Consider the following 15,530-nt stretch of genomic DNA (forward strand, 5'->3'; position numbering starts at 1 on the left):
TGTATTTGTGTCTAGGATTGCTCAAATGCATATAGTTTGCTATTAGCACTGCAAAATACCTGCCCTGATACTTCTCCAAAACTCCTAAAGGCATTAATGTAACTGATTCTAGATATCCCTGAAGTTTGTGCACTTCCTTCTTGCAAGAAGCCCTGAAGCAAAAATACGAAGACAAAAACGAGAACAGGCAAGAGGAACAGTGCTGGGACATGAACTCTCAATTGACTTTCTACCTGCTCTGGGCCTCTTCTGTGATGGGGCTGGGCTGCTGCTTTAGCTGCCTGCATCCCTCCTAACATGGTCAGCTCCTTTTGGGGTAACTAGATTTACCCCTTGGCACTTAAGGCAGAAGGCCACTCCAGAACTCAATTTGAACACAAATGGGATAATCAGGTTGAGTATCTCCTTGTAGTTGCAGTGGAAATACAATTAGAAATCTCGCATGTATCTGTAGAGGTACCCAAAAAGCATTTTCCATTTGGCTCGCAACAGTAACCTGGAAAGACTCAGTCTCTCATCCTGTCAGCTTTGTTATTTCAATTAAACACACTAAACCTTTGCATGTATTAAGACAGGCTAGAAAGACTGAGCTATTGTGCTTACAGATAAAAGGGAAAATAAGTAATGTAATATGACCATATTTTCATGCTAGACTGGATTCCAGCTTACATAAAACTCCCACCAATTTTCAGGTGACCAGAACATGGCCTCTGATAGTACTGTATTACTCATATATTCATATGAGATATCTTTTGGCAAAAGGAAAGCAAAAATCAAGTATCTACTAGAATTCTGAATAAAATGCTGTTTGTAACCAAGTGTTTTGTACTCAGTGTTGTCCCTTACAGCCCAAAGGCCACTACAGACTGACAAGTTTTTATATGTTGTACCTTGAACTGAGCTTCTGGAGGTCCAGTGATGATAACCATTCTCAGCTTGGCATCTGGCCCTTCAGCAGGGGCAATCTGGAATGCATAAACATAGATTTTTGTAGCCATATTTTGAAGGAATAGTTTAAAGCCACCTCCTCCCCATTTCAGTCTCACATTCTGTCCAAGAGTGAAAAATTATTCGTTACAGCAGCAGCATTACACTTCAGTCATGACGGGTTTGTTCTCTTTGAAGTGCATTAATTAGCTATAATGAAATACAGAGAAACTGGCTAAACCATAAGCAAATTTACTTCTGAAAATTAAAGGCATGGCTACTCATCCATGTACGGCAAAATCCCACAAACCATTTTTGTGTGTCTGGGAGTGATGCAAGCCATGTGGCCTTCAAAAAGACACGTATGGTTAATAGACCGAGATTCTTACCCCTACCTGCTAACTTAAATGGCCTTTCTAGCAAGTTTTGCTCGTTAGCAAAAGTTTGCGTCCATCTCCCTCAGAGCAGAAGATCACTTTACTGTCGTAACTAACCAGATCCAAAACATTCCTCTATACTGGACAATGAGCTTGCAGTTTCCAAGGGGTTTCTATCTACAGATATTTGTGTGACCCAAATAAAAATTAAGCTCCACCAGAGCTGAGACAGAGACGCCTGTAGGGTCTTTAGCAGTTCATGTCACCACAAAAGTAAGATTTCTGTGGGTGTTGTTCTCAGACTCCAGTGGCATTAAATAATTCAGACTAGCCTCTGACATTCTGGATGAATCTTTTGTTTATCACAACTGACATTTCCATTGTTGCATCTAGTATTACATAGCCACTGTTGAATGGGCAATATATTAAACACTACAGGGTTTCATCTTAGCTGTTGGCATAGGGATGTTATTCATATTTAACAGCTGTAGTTTATTTCAGACAAATTACCAGCCACCATGCATCATTTTCACTAAAGAATTTTGCTAACCAAAGTTTATATAATTATTGATATTGTACCCTAAGATGGAGAAGACATTACATTCTAGTTATCTGGTTTGCATATTTATTTTTCATATGATTTCTGCATTCCAACTGGCTATATCTAAAAATACACATCCATTTCACAGCAGCACATTTATATGACGTGACATTGTGGTAAGGGCAGCACAGACTAAATCCATTCATTCTTTGAAACATAAGTACTTTAGAGGGGCAAAAATTTCGAGGCACATGTGGAGGCAGCTGACTGAACAGAGCTCAGCCTGATAATTGCCATTCATGTAAAATGGACATTGTAGTTTGCCTCACAGTTACTTCATGTTTTCTTAGTGAACACCAGTGCCTTTATTGAAATTTTAGGAAAAATATTTTCCATCAAGCCTTGATTACATCTGATGTGTTTAAAAGTTCCGGGACATTTGTTGCTTTGCTCTTATCTTAGCATGTCCTGTTCTCAGCAGCTGGAGTAAAACAGGGCTGAGGGCTGTGAAAGAAACACGTACCAACTAACATTTCAATGCCTGAAGGGGCAACTTAAGAGACTCAGTGTTAATTTTGTCTGTCTTCTCTTGGAAGGAGAGGTTATATACATACAAACAGTATCCAAGTGGTGAATTTTTAACTTCTGAGAGAAATATTTTTACATTCCTAACCGAAAAACAACCAATCTTCCATATGCCAAGTCACAAGCTGACGATTTCATATAGGCAAAACCTGTAACGTTCCTCCTAACTCCCTCAGAGACAGGAAGGGCTACTGTGAGAATAATTAATAACTGAGTACCAAGCAATGACCTCCAGCACAGGGACACAACCTGAGCTCACCAACAGCCACGTGCGTCTCTGGAGCAGCAGGCTGGACACTGCAGACTTATGCAGAACCCCTGTGCATCTGCTGTTTATTTAGCCTTACGTCATAGCTAATGAGTTTCATCAGATCTACAAAGCTCAGCACATGCACAAAGATGATGCATGTGGATGTAAAATGTTTTTGTCTACAACAATCTACAGTACAACGCCGAACAAGTCCAGAGTGTCGTGCACAAAGACTTACTCCCTCCTCAAAGTACCACCACTGCAGATCGGCAAGTTGAAAGTTACTCGGGCAGCACTCCCTCCAACTCTTAGCTAAAAGCACAGGTTCCTTGATGATTCATGATTTATTATTTTGCTCAAAGGTTACGATAAAGGGCAGGTGGTCAACATGAGGGAAGTTCAGAAGTTTTAACTAAGTTACTACTCGCTGTCATATTTAACACTTACTTTAACACACAAGCAAGCATACTGCTCCATGTTGTTCAGTCAGATTACAGATGAAGTTGCATTATTATTTTAAGTGATAAGCAAACATGCAACTTCCCAATTTAGCAAGCATGCCCTGTATCTGTATAGTTCTGTTAAGATTTAATCCTATTTCCACGAAAATCTTCTTTACTTTATTCCTACTGAAGGAAAAAGATCAGAGCTTTAGCAAACTTAACTGAATTTCAATTAATACAGATATGTTAAATGTGTTTGGTAGAGGGGTGCCAGCCAGTAGAGGAAGCCTGAGGCCACTGTTAGCCAGATGCGTGAGAAACATGGGAAACTCCCTTTCCACTAAACTATCTTCCAAGGACCAAAGAACTAGTTTGGACGGGTTCTTGGAGGTCCAGGTTCTTTCACATTTCTCTCTTCACCTAGCAGTACCTTCTATGTACCCCTTAATCTTTAGATACAAACTATGGGAATGGAGAGGGAAAGGGAAAATACATGCAATACATCACACCCCTACATAAGACAGGTTTGATTAAGGAAAGAAAAAAAACCCAAACAACAAAAAACAAAAAACCACCACCTCTCACTTCCTTCTATTCCATTTTTTCCCCCAAAAATATGATTATTAGTGCTCTACTAATGTAAACCATCTGGGTAGTATAACAACTATTTAATGTGCTGCTCAATAAAGAACGGAATTAGGCAGGGTGCCAGTGGGTTGACTGGCCAGTAAATGGATCGGCATTCGGCAAACCACACACGAGACTCATTCATCAGGATTCCCCAATTATTTTGCTCTGCACACTTAGATGAACACCTTCCAAGCCAAGTCCAGCCTTACTGGCTTCACCAAGCTTAACTCAAGCACAGCCAGAGCTCCTGCTCCTCTGCCCTTGAACTCCCCTGACCTTCGGCCGATCCCTGCTCCACAGCACTCACTAAACAGGCCACGTGTCCTGAGCAAAAAGAGAACTGAGAAGAAAATATTGGCTTCATCTATGCAGGAAAGTATCTATCTAACAGCACATGAAACTACAAGCTGTGCCTTTTGTTTTTGAAACTTTTTTCTTTTTTCATTTAGGCCAAAACACTAAACTTGAGCTCCCATTAAGTCAGCCTCTGCAAACTGTCTTGTTCTTAGCTACGCTGAGGTGGTCAAAACACACACAGTGGATGCTAAAGCAGCGTGCAGAGGTAAGCGTGATGTTAAAGCACAGACAGACCTCAGGAGCTCGGAGTCCATGAGTGATTTTAAGACCCTGGTGCTTCAGCATGGAGCCATCCGAGCCTGACAGCCCAGACCGATCATCTGGAACAGAGCGAAAGCAGCCACAGCACTAGGAGACTTCACCTGTGCTGCTGTTTTTAGAAGGGGAATGTGCCTCACCAGTTTTCACTTTACCAAAAGCACGAAGTAAGCCTTTAAGCACTGCATCATTAAGACTTAAGTCTGTTTCTAAGAAATCGAGACCACCAAAGTAGTTTTCTTTGCAGCTTATATTTCACACCTCAGGAGACGTTTGAAAACATGCTTCTAATTATCTTGTCTCAAGGAAGATTAAAAGATGATTTATAAACAAATGTACCATTTATCACATCACATTCTAAGCACGGAGTGGGGGGAAGACATTCCCAAAAACACGGCTTGTGCAAACTTGCTGAAAGTGTCATGTAGAATAGACAGAAAGTTAGTCAGTGTAATAATACCTTAATAGATGCGCCTGCAAAACGAGAAAGTTGTTTGATGTGCTGTCCCTGCTTGCCAATAATAGCTCCAACTGCCAAGGCTGGGATGAACAGATGAACAGTCTCAGACTCGGGCTGTTGCTGTGGGGAAGAAGGAAATATGCAGTGAATGTTTTTGAACATTACAAATCAGACTGACAGGAAAACGGGTAGGGAACAGGCATGCATGGAAATGAGGGGGAAATCTCATGATGCCCTATGATGTCTGAATATCAAGGGTCTGGCTTTTTTTTCTGGGAGTCACAAAATTCACAGAACATGAAAAAACAGTTTGAGCCAAAAGAGGATTTTTTTTTTTTTTAATAAAATAGTTGCAATTCTAATGCTTAGAGTTTAAAAAAAAAAAACGATCAATGTGTTGCTTCTTCACAAGGCTTTTGTTCTTACCTGTGACTGTCTCGATGCTTTTCCACATGCAAGACTCTGCAGATAAGGCTGCTACAAGCAGAGGGGCTACAGCCTGAGCAGGCAGACTCTTTCTAGTTTTCCTAGCTATTTTTTTAATTTTAGATTGTGCTGAGAGCGGCACAAAAAGCCTCAGAGTTACATATATACTACAATTTCCTTTGTGTGGGAGTGATCTGGAATGATAGCCAGCTTGAAAACTGCCAGCAATTCCTCCTGTGTAACATTATGCAACAGTTGGAGCCTTGGCAGCAGGCCTCAAGCAGGCTAGTAAATTAAACGCCAGATTAGGCATTTTTAAAGGCAAGAGGACCCTAACATTGCACCCACTGGATAGCAGGCACCACTGTTTCCTATTGCTTGCAGCCAGACTCCCCAGCTGGAAATCACAACACAACGTAACACTTGAGATCCTCTCTACGTGCTGCATAGCAATGATCGAACCGCAGGGTTACACATGCCACGATAAACCAGAACTATTTTTACCAGCCTCAGAAGAGCTTGTCTTGGACGAACGGAGCATCACCAAGTACCCACTACACTACCATACCATTAATCCATCTACTTACATCCGGGTTACCTCTCAAAAGCATTTCACACAAGCCCTTCTTTCAACTAGGAGGTATTTAAGACCCCTCCTTTAAAGCATTTCTTCCTCTATGTAGCCCTCTTATGTATCCTCCAAATTTGTTCTGTTCATCCTCAACAAGACAAAGCCAACTAGCCCTTTTCCTGCAAAAGTATTTGAAGACAACGCAGCCATCCTCATCCTCACTTTCTCGGTGCCCACCACGCAGACCAGCCTGAGCACGTGGCACTGGCTGTGCTCATTCAGCTTTGCTCACTTGTATATTTTGGTAGGGATACAGACCCACATACGGAAGCTCACCAAAGCAGCTTTTTCTGGAATATTTTCAGAAAAAGATATGCTATATGCAACACAAAGCAAAAAAAAAAAAAACAAAAAACAAAAAAAACACTGTGGTAATCCTGAAAAAAGTTATCTTCACTTATTTTTAAATTTCAGTAACTTCTTTCAAGGGGAAGCAAAGTCACAGTGCATTAACTGTAAACAAATTAGAACAAAATGCTTGTTTCCAAGTTTTACCACTTTATTTTTGGTAAACACAAGTCAACCGTAACCTCAGGGGAAACAAATTCCAGGCACAGCTCCATGTACCAGGTGAAGAAACCCCAAAATAGGATATTGAGAATAGAAACACATTCTGCCAGTTGCTTTAGGTGATCGCAACAGTTACACAATTTACCCTGTGTTTTCACATGTACAAGGCATCAGGATTTACAGTCAGTTTATGCTGATTTAAGCCCACGTTTTCCCTGGACATAGGTTGCAGCCCCCCACACCCAGCCTCCCCACTACCCTGTGTGCTTTGTGGCCAGCAGAATTGCAGATCCAGCTGATTTTTAACACGGGCAGTGGACCCCTGACCCAAATAACCAGAGAGCCAACCAAGCGGCTGTCCTGGAACAAGGGAGGAAGCAATAACAATTAGGTTAGGGCATGGGAAAAGGTGGGAACATCCCTTTTAATCTACCTACAGATCAGTTTAAAACTATCTCAAAACTACGCCCTGAAACTACATGTTCGTCATGAAAGATACCAGTCACTTCAGTATATATGTTAAACCACTCTCCAGAAGATTACTCATTTTCTCCTCTTATTATTACAAACATCCTGTGAGGGTACTCATAGTAAGTCCTTTTACGTGTTCACCATGAATCTTGCAAGATTTCCAGTAATTTGGAAAAACTACCATAGGTACTTGGTTGATCTCACTACTTCCGAAAACTGTTTCTAAATGGATACAAATTCATGAGAGGCATTTGGTTTTTTTCAGTTTTGCTACAAGGACCCATACTAACTGTACTGGGTGTAGAGGCAACCTCAATCTAAGTGCAGACAGCTTAGCCACCCCTTGCTTGCTCATCTCCTTGACCCTTGCATTCAACTGTCCACACACTGCAAAAGTCCACTGCCAAAGCTTTTCCTCCTATATTCAACTCCAGCCACCCTTTTCTAGCTAAACTTTGAGTTAAAGCACGCAAACTTTCCAGCTAATTCTTACAGCACTGCTACAAATCAAACATGTAACTCGACTTGGTTTTCAAGAATTTACAAAGCTTCTACCTAAATCCACCTCCAGACACATTTCTCTACCATAGAAACAAATCAACCTTCATTACTTTTGTTTCCTGCCTTCCCTCTGTTGCCCATCTGCCTGCAGCACAGTTTTCCCCCTCTTCTTCCCAAAGCTTGACTTCCAGCCACTTTTTTGGCTAGATTCAGTTCACCACTGAAATTCCTTTCTGCTGCCTCACCCTTTAGCGTGAAACATGGGCAGCAAAGGCAAGGAAAGACAGAAGATGTACATGTGTCCTCCCAACTGTACAGCCAGCTCACTGTAGCACTCTCCCCCCATCCCTCCTCATAATTTTGATTTGTTGATACATTTCAACTTTTTTCCTAAAGGATTTTATTATTTTTGTGAGAGTGAGTGAGGTTTTTTAACATTAAACTTCCATTTTTGTGTAATAGTGATATATGTTTATTAAGAAACAGTGGAGAATCTGTCAATACCGAACTGGTTCTACATTCTATTTTTTCAAATTCTTGTCTGCAGAAGCACATTGGCACATATGGATATCAAATTCATCTTCAGTATAACATCATGCAGTATTTAGAGAAGTTATGTCCATTCTCTTATCCACACTGATTTTTAACCACTCAAAAAGACAGTTTGATTTGTTTTAAAGCATGAACATCAGAAACAACAGCTCTTTCTTTTTATTTCTGGCAGAAATCAAGTCTAGCTAAGACTTTCAAGAGAGTATCATAACACCAGGTTCAATTTATTATCTGTCCACATCCTTACCCACAGTAATTTTAAAATTCTTTTATATTTACTGGAAAACTGTCCTCCAAAAGAAAAACATCAAAATGTAATGCAATGATTACACCACCCATCAATCTTGCAGATGCTTCTAGGTATCTTAGGATGGAAGAAAATCAACTATAATTTAATCTTCCCCATGCCATGCCACATAAGTCATAGAGCTTTCCAAGAACTTCTAGCATGAGTTATATCAGAAATAGATTCCTAGATCTTAAACATATGTTAGAAGCACTAAATTTAGGGAACTAATTTCCCACTGTGGAATCTGAGCTTCAACGTTCACTCCCTTAAGGCCAAGTTTGCTTAAACATACACTTAAAATTTAAAAACTAAAATAGATACGTGTGTATATATCTTAGAGAATATCTGTCTGTAATAGCTCTAAAGAGCATCCTGCAGTTATCCTTTTTCCTTCATAATTTTAAGGGCCTTAACAGCATAGTTACAAATTCAAATATTTTTCAGTCTAAATGTTAAATTAGTGTGCATTTGTCACTGAAGTCATAAAGTTCATTAAGTCACAGAATTAGTCATCAACTAATTTTTGACAACAGTAAGATCTCCTGTACATGGAAAGAATTCTCCAATTTTCTCCTCTTCAGTATTCACTTGATTTTCCCCTCACACAAGGGGGGGCGATCTTGTAAAATAATAATTTAGGTTCTCCAAGATGTATGGTCCATACATCCACCCTAACTCATGAGTAACTGTTTCAGAGGTCTGTGATGGACAGACTGCCTCTTCTGCCCTAGCAATATTTGTGGGATGAGCTCAGGACTAATCCACCCTAACACTGAACAGGTCCAAACACTACAAAGCAAGCTACACGCTCTTCTGGGCAGTGGGGAGGGAGGCCTGCGTACACTCGAGGAATATGGCTTTGGGAAGAGAAGTTTCTGTCTTGTGTAGCTGGGGCACACAGACAACACCAGGATGTTCACTCAGATGAAGAACTTAGTTTCACAGAACTTAAAAAAAAAAAAAAAAAAATTAAAAAAAGAGCTCCAGAAACAGAGATTTCTTAGTTCTAAAGAAATAGATTCTTGAAAAGCATGGTGACTAGAAACAGAATTAATTCTGGTCATAAACAGCTGATAATAGTTGCTTTGTTTCCACAAAAATCAGTATGCTTTAAATACAAAACAGGCTTGATAAGGAATTTTCATCTATATTCAGCACATTTAACTAATCAAAACAATTTTAAATGCTGTTTTGTTCATTAATTAGATTTCAATTTCCATCCAAATGTAGCCTGACAAAAATCAGAAGTTAAAAGATAATCAAGCAAATAAGAAAAGCACCATTCATCATTTTTTAACAGAAAATGGAAAAAAAAAAATATATTAACCAAAGCAAATGGTAAACTGCATACTTATTTAAATAGAAGGATATATTCACTATGATCGCAAAGCGTAGCTGTAGCGGTGCAGATTACACTGAGGCTTTCAGAAAGGTAACTAAAGTACAGATGTAAAACTCGGTAAGTCCACTTAAATCAGATTTCCTGCTTGCTCATTTAAATCATGATTGAAAACAGCGATCTAACCCAGAGATGTAAATTAACCTACGCCATTGGATGAAGCTAAGCAACTGCTTCTGCACAGCAGTAGCTCATGTTTTAGACTAGTCCAACTCTTCTTCCTGTAGCAGCTTGGATACACCTCTTTCCACACCTCCTGCAAGTCCCTGAACACCAGCCACGTGCCTCTAGCCTAAGAGCCCATACCAACTATTGATTTTTTTAAAATATGTATTATTTTTTTAAAATTCCCACCACCTCCATCCAAGATCTAGCCTAATCTGTTCCTAAATCCTGTAGCCCTGGAGGGTTGCTTAGAGGCCCTGCACTGCAGGTACTGTCATCAGGAAGGTCCCCTTCACTCCAGCTAGACTTTGCAGCCCTACAGAATATTTTCCCAGGAGGATCATTTCTCTGCTGCCATCCTTACCACCTTATAGTTTACTCTTAGCAAACTGGCTTAGCAGAGTGGTCATTTCTCACTTTCCAGCGCCTCAGCTGGGGTCAGGCTCTTCCCCTCCTTGGGATATTGCCCCATGCCCTTCAGCATTAGGACTGCTGCTCCACACCAGAGCTAGAAGCTGAGGACTCCTAGTCGAGAAAATGTGCAGATTCACTCTTCTTTCTGCAACTCTTGCAAGCAAGAGTTAGAAGGATCTGTAGAGACCAACAGGTTGCCCTTGGGATAAGCTTACTGTAACACTACTTCTGCCAAGGCCTGGTGCATCAGTCCTACAGGCTGCCCAGAATCACACGTAAGGACAGCTTTTCCCTTACTTGACAGATTCATCACAAGGAAAAGCACTCCTCATTTTGTACTTGCATAACAGCCAAAGTATGGCCAGGCAAGGATGAGAACTCAGAAAAATAAAGCTATGATTCTTCAGATCATGGCAGGTTAAAAAGTAGGTCCCAAACCACCAGAGTTCAGAGAGTGGATGTTCTATTTTGGGAATGGTATTTAAAAAAAAAAAAAAAAAAAAGAAAAAAGAAAAAAAAGAGACACACACAAAAAACCAAAACCACAAAAAAACCGAAACACATACACACAAAAATGAAGTTTTGCCCCCTTCTTGGTTCTTCCCCAAGATGAACTCCCCTTTCTTGCTTTCAGCTGACATTGCTACTAGGTCAGTCCACAGCTCCCTCAACCAGTATGAGCACGTGGTCTCACCCATTGCAGGGTGTTGTGCTTGTTATTTATGTCCCTCTTGTTAAATTGAACATTAATCTCAGTCTTTTTCTACAAGCCTGCCAACAGTACACCTTTTTTTCCAGTCATGCTTTTAAGTGTCTCCATAGACCCTCTGCTCCATCAAATGTATGTGGTTGGTAAATCCATGGCAACATTTGGGATAAGGTTATAAATCTTTAAAAATATTGTATCCACTGAAGTAAATAGGATTTTGTGCCAGACATCAATGGGAGCAGAATCGTATCTTTGCTGGTTTCTAAGCCCAGTACATGTCTTCATTTACTTCATGTGTTCCAAATGAATTACCTTAGGATGACACATTTATTTTAACTAACAGAGTCATATTATCCATTTCTAGGCAGTATCAGGTTTTTTAGCTGTGAGGTAAATAATTAAAAACTATTTCAAGACTGCACGGAACAATCTCGGCCAATGTTTGCCTAACATCTAGCCTAGTGGGTTATTGGTGGGGTTTTTTTGTTTTTAAATAGTAAAAAAAATCCACTTCATAAAGTAACAGAATACGACCAGTAGACGACTGCATTAAAAAGTTCTCTTTTGCCATTCTCCCCCTTCCCAACTGCCATGATCACCATCAATAAGGCAAGGCAGATTTACAGATGACTCACTTGGTCTTCAGAATAGCCTAAGCTTTGTCAGGAAGTGAGGTATCGTTTTATTCAAACCCTCTACCAGACCCAAAGCCAAAATTTAAACCATGTTTTCGCAATGCACTCTGAAGAATTATCCTGGCCTACAGCTACACTAAATGTTAAATGTTCTTATTTATTCAGTAATAAAAACTTGCAGCAAGGGGAAACCAACATTAAGCCAAGTATCCTTGAAGACATTCCAGTAGGATTCAATGTATTAATAAAAAAATAAGCTTTTAACACCAGTGAAAGAAATCCTACTGTATTCATTTTCCAGCACTAATGCTAAAAGTTTAAGCCTTGGTTGGAAACAAGAGGCTCATTACAAAAAACTTATTTAAAGTCTTGCTAGATAGGTCTAACGTGATCCACAGTTTTACAACATCCTTGCGAATACCTCTCGGGTACATCAGCTGAAGTGGTGCTGCCAGGGTAGGTTAACAAACTGAAGCCTGAGCTCCCTCCACCTTCCAAGCCTTTCAGTTTTATTTAGAACAGATTTAATCTTGAGCCATGAGTCTAAAACCTTCTGCCATGTTCACTGCCTGTAAAAGCCAGGACTACACTCAAAAGGTAACAGAGCACTGCTGAATTCAGTCAGTCAAAAGCTAGAAAAACGTAATTTAAAAGAAGCACCGGGTATTTTCAACTTCACTCCAGACACCCTGAAGCATCACCCATTTTCCCATGCACAAACTGTACTGCCATCATCCACGCAGGGCTTAATCTTCACACAAACCCCAGATTGATGCGAGAGGCAGGAGTCTTGGGAGGGATTTCCACGTATGACAAGGAACTCCCCCACAGCAACTTCAATGTCATGCTTGCAGCAACTTTCTAGTGTGGCCAGGAACTTATCACACCACCTCCCTCCACCGTCTGGGTCTCTGGGCTGGCAACCTGCTGCGTTCAGAGCAGAGCTGGCTCCTCCCTGCAAGCATTACTGCTGCATCATGCAAGAAACACTCGTGCCACTAGATAAACGAAGAGCATGTCCATTTCTGAGGCAACGAGCCTACAGCAAGGCCACGCAACTCTACATCCCTCCCTGCCCCACCATCCGTCCTGGACACTCGGAAAATAAGCTGTGCAGGTGGGAACCCTCTGTCCAGCTGAGCTGGTCTTCTCTTCTTAGTTGGAAACCTAAGCCATAATCCCTGTCTGCATTTCCAATTTGGGGACTACTGCATTTCAACACCTACAACTCAAACACAGCTGGTCAGTACCTTAAGGTAGCAAGATGCTACTAAAATAATCTCACTTAGTACTACTCACTCCACTTCTTGGCTCTCAACTTCAGCACTTTTCATCACCATCATCTTCTACCTGGCAAGACATGTGGATCTCCTCAAACTACTAGAAGTCACTAACAGGACCGCACCTATCAGAAGTGTTTCCAACATGAAAACCTAGCCAGGAATGAGGGGGTAAAAATCACAGAAGCAGAGAAGGAACATTTTCTGGCAGGCTGGTTATAAGGCATTTCACAAGCAGGAGCAGGTCTGACATTTCTGAAGATGGCATGAACTCTTTCTTTTTGCAAAATCTGATTGGCCGCAATGCCAAAAAAAAAAAAAAAAGGCAATCTGCCACCTTTTTTTTCTGAATAAACAGCCAAAAGCAGAAATCAACATAAGGAACAGATTGTGAAACTACATAAGCAGGAATTTTGCTGGTCATTCACAAGCAGCAAACATAGGTATTTGTTGTTGCAACACTGCACGATCACCAGAACAAAAGTGATTACATATGGAAACTTCCGCTTGAAAAATCGTGGCTGTGACACCACCAGACACCTGGGTACTCCAGACTCCTAGAAGCTGCCCATGAAATCTGTGGCTTTGAAAGATACAGGTGCTCATCAGCTCTGGTTTACAAAGACCTTTCTCTCAGATTCCTTGGCAGCTGCAGGAAAAACAGGTTGTGAAAACACAGAAAGGTCACTTATTTTTCCATCATGTTTAACGAACAAATCTGAGATGGAGCCAGCTACACCAGAATGAGGACTTGACCTATTTCTGTTTCTGGCCTGAAGGAGTTCAGCACACTCTAGTAACAAAATATTATTTGGCACCTTAAGAAATTAAATTTCTCACTTAGTTTAAACATTCAGAAGATGCCGAGTCTGGTACTTAGAGCTTGGGAGTCAGACATATTCAAGGGAACACCAATGAAATCATCTTCCCACTAGAAGAATCTGGGGAGCAAGGGACTGACAAATTCTTTTCTCTTGTCTCAAGGAGCTACAAATATCACTACAAGTACTCAAACCTGCAGTGAAGAAGAAGCCATTTTATTTTATTTTTAAAAGTGTGCATTAGCGAGTGATGCTATTTGCATTACGACAACCTCAGAACTGTAAAAAGAGCTATTAAGAGTAACTGGAGGCTTCAACACCTCAGAAAAAAATAACAGCTGTCAACTTGCCAGATCTTTGTACATCGTATGGTGCCAGTTACATTTTTGCTTCCCTCACTGGGGGCCAGTTCATCTCCAAAGGCAGAATAGTTTCTGATTACTCCAGGCATGGTTCCCTGCCAACACAGCATGGTCAGAGCAGGACACTTCGAGGTGGCGGGAGGACCAACCATTTTCTCCACAGGGCAGAACAATCCCACAATGTTTTGCACCACGGAGCAAATTTCTCAGGTGTCAAAAATGTATCATTAATTAATTTAAGAAACTAAGCAGCAGGAAAGGTGTTTTCAAGGCACTGAGGTTACAATCTTCAAAAGAAGTCTAATTAGCTGGTAGTGTTCTGGGTTTTTTTTGGTTTTTTTTTTTTTTTAGACAGTGCTGTTGTCCTATAGTGCCCTCCTCAAGATTGCGTGTGATGCACACGTATGGTTTTCATTTCACTGATACAAAACCATTTTGTAAAAGCACTGCCAAATCCTTCTTCATCCCCCAAACCACATCCTCTTTTGGCTGTAGGAGAGCTCCTCACAAAATCATCTACTGCTTAACAAGCTAGCCAAATCAGGGCAAAGTCACTGAGGACTACACACACGATAGGTGTACATACATTACTACCCCAGGGTAGTTCAGACGTAACAGTTGCACAAGCTAATCCTATCAAACCCAGACATCCAAAGGAGCCCAACTCCATCAAGTAAGAGTCAAAGTACCTGGATACACAGGACAGTTTTTCCTCTTCCTTGTCTCTCATCTATGCTCAGGGCATCAAATGAAGGCCCTCAATGAAGCAATTTTTCATTTAAAATTACTTTTCTTTCCTGCCAAAAGCATAATACAGTTATTTCTTCTCTCATATCTATGCGATATAGAAGATCTCTTCTTTACTATTATTATTTAAGAAAATTACTGGAGAATAAAAAAGGAATCTCTCTTCACCACAACGTCTTCTAAGAAGAAAGTTTTCCATTGGCACGTTCCTTACCTGCAACAAAAAGCTTCAAGAGATGGCAAAAGAATAAAGGAAAGCAACCTATCAGCCTGGCTGTACAAGACTTTTTTTTGTCATCAGGAAAAGGTGGTTTGATTTCTTGGTTTTGTTTACTGTAGGAAACAACCTTTTTCCTCCCTTTCCTTCCTATGCATATCACATAACCTGAAAATTAACTGCGACGCTAAATAGAAGATTAGAAAGAGTGTATTTTGAGAGTAGAACTTCAAGAAACTACAAGTGTGCAAAAAGACCAGTAGAGAAAGCAGTCCTACTGAGAGCAAAGGGGCATCCCTTCACCTTAGGCTAACTTCCACACAGCAGAACATCACTTGCTTCCTACAGGACCTTACAGATGCAGGAGAGCAGCTGGCACCAACTCCTCTTGCAGAGGCAGGCTGCCTACTTCTCACCCTCCTGTATGTTTGAGTACATCTGCCATGCAAAAGGCAGGGACCCTTTAACAGGAGCATTAATGCTACCACCCTGTTTCAGGATATTCAAGGGCAGGATGAACCCCTTACAGGTCAGCCCTCCTTCCCCCAGCCTCTTGAGCTGCCAACTTTCAGA

General features: G+C 40.8%; 1 protein-coding gene across 1 annotated transcript in view; it reads right to left on the minus strand.

Annotated features, from left to right (window-relative positions):
* Nucleotides 1–15,530, minus strand: part of IGF2BP3 (insulin like growth factor 2 mRNA binding protein 3) — a 121,553-nt gene that overhangs the window by 11,161 nt on the left and 94,862 nt on the right. The window contains exons 11-12 of the mRNA XM_086742520.1: nucleotides 4,829–4,948; nucleotides 891–965 (exon numbers count right to left, since the gene is read on the minus strand). Coding sequence (XP_086598646.1) covers nucleotides 891–965; nucleotides 4,829–4,948 — 195 coding nt within the window. The remainder of the gene's footprint in view (nucleotides 1–890; nucleotides 966–4,828; nucleotides 4,949–15,530) is intronic.

Source organism: Chlamydotis macqueenii, chromosome 2 (genome assembly GCF_036417535.1).
Source record: "Chlamydotis macqueenii isolate bChlMac1 chromosome 2, bChlMac1.mat, whole genome shotgun sequence".
Taxonomy (NCBI): domain Eukaryota; kingdom Metazoa; phylum Chordata; class Aves; order Otidiformes; family Otididae; genus Chlamydotis; species Chlamydotis macqueenii.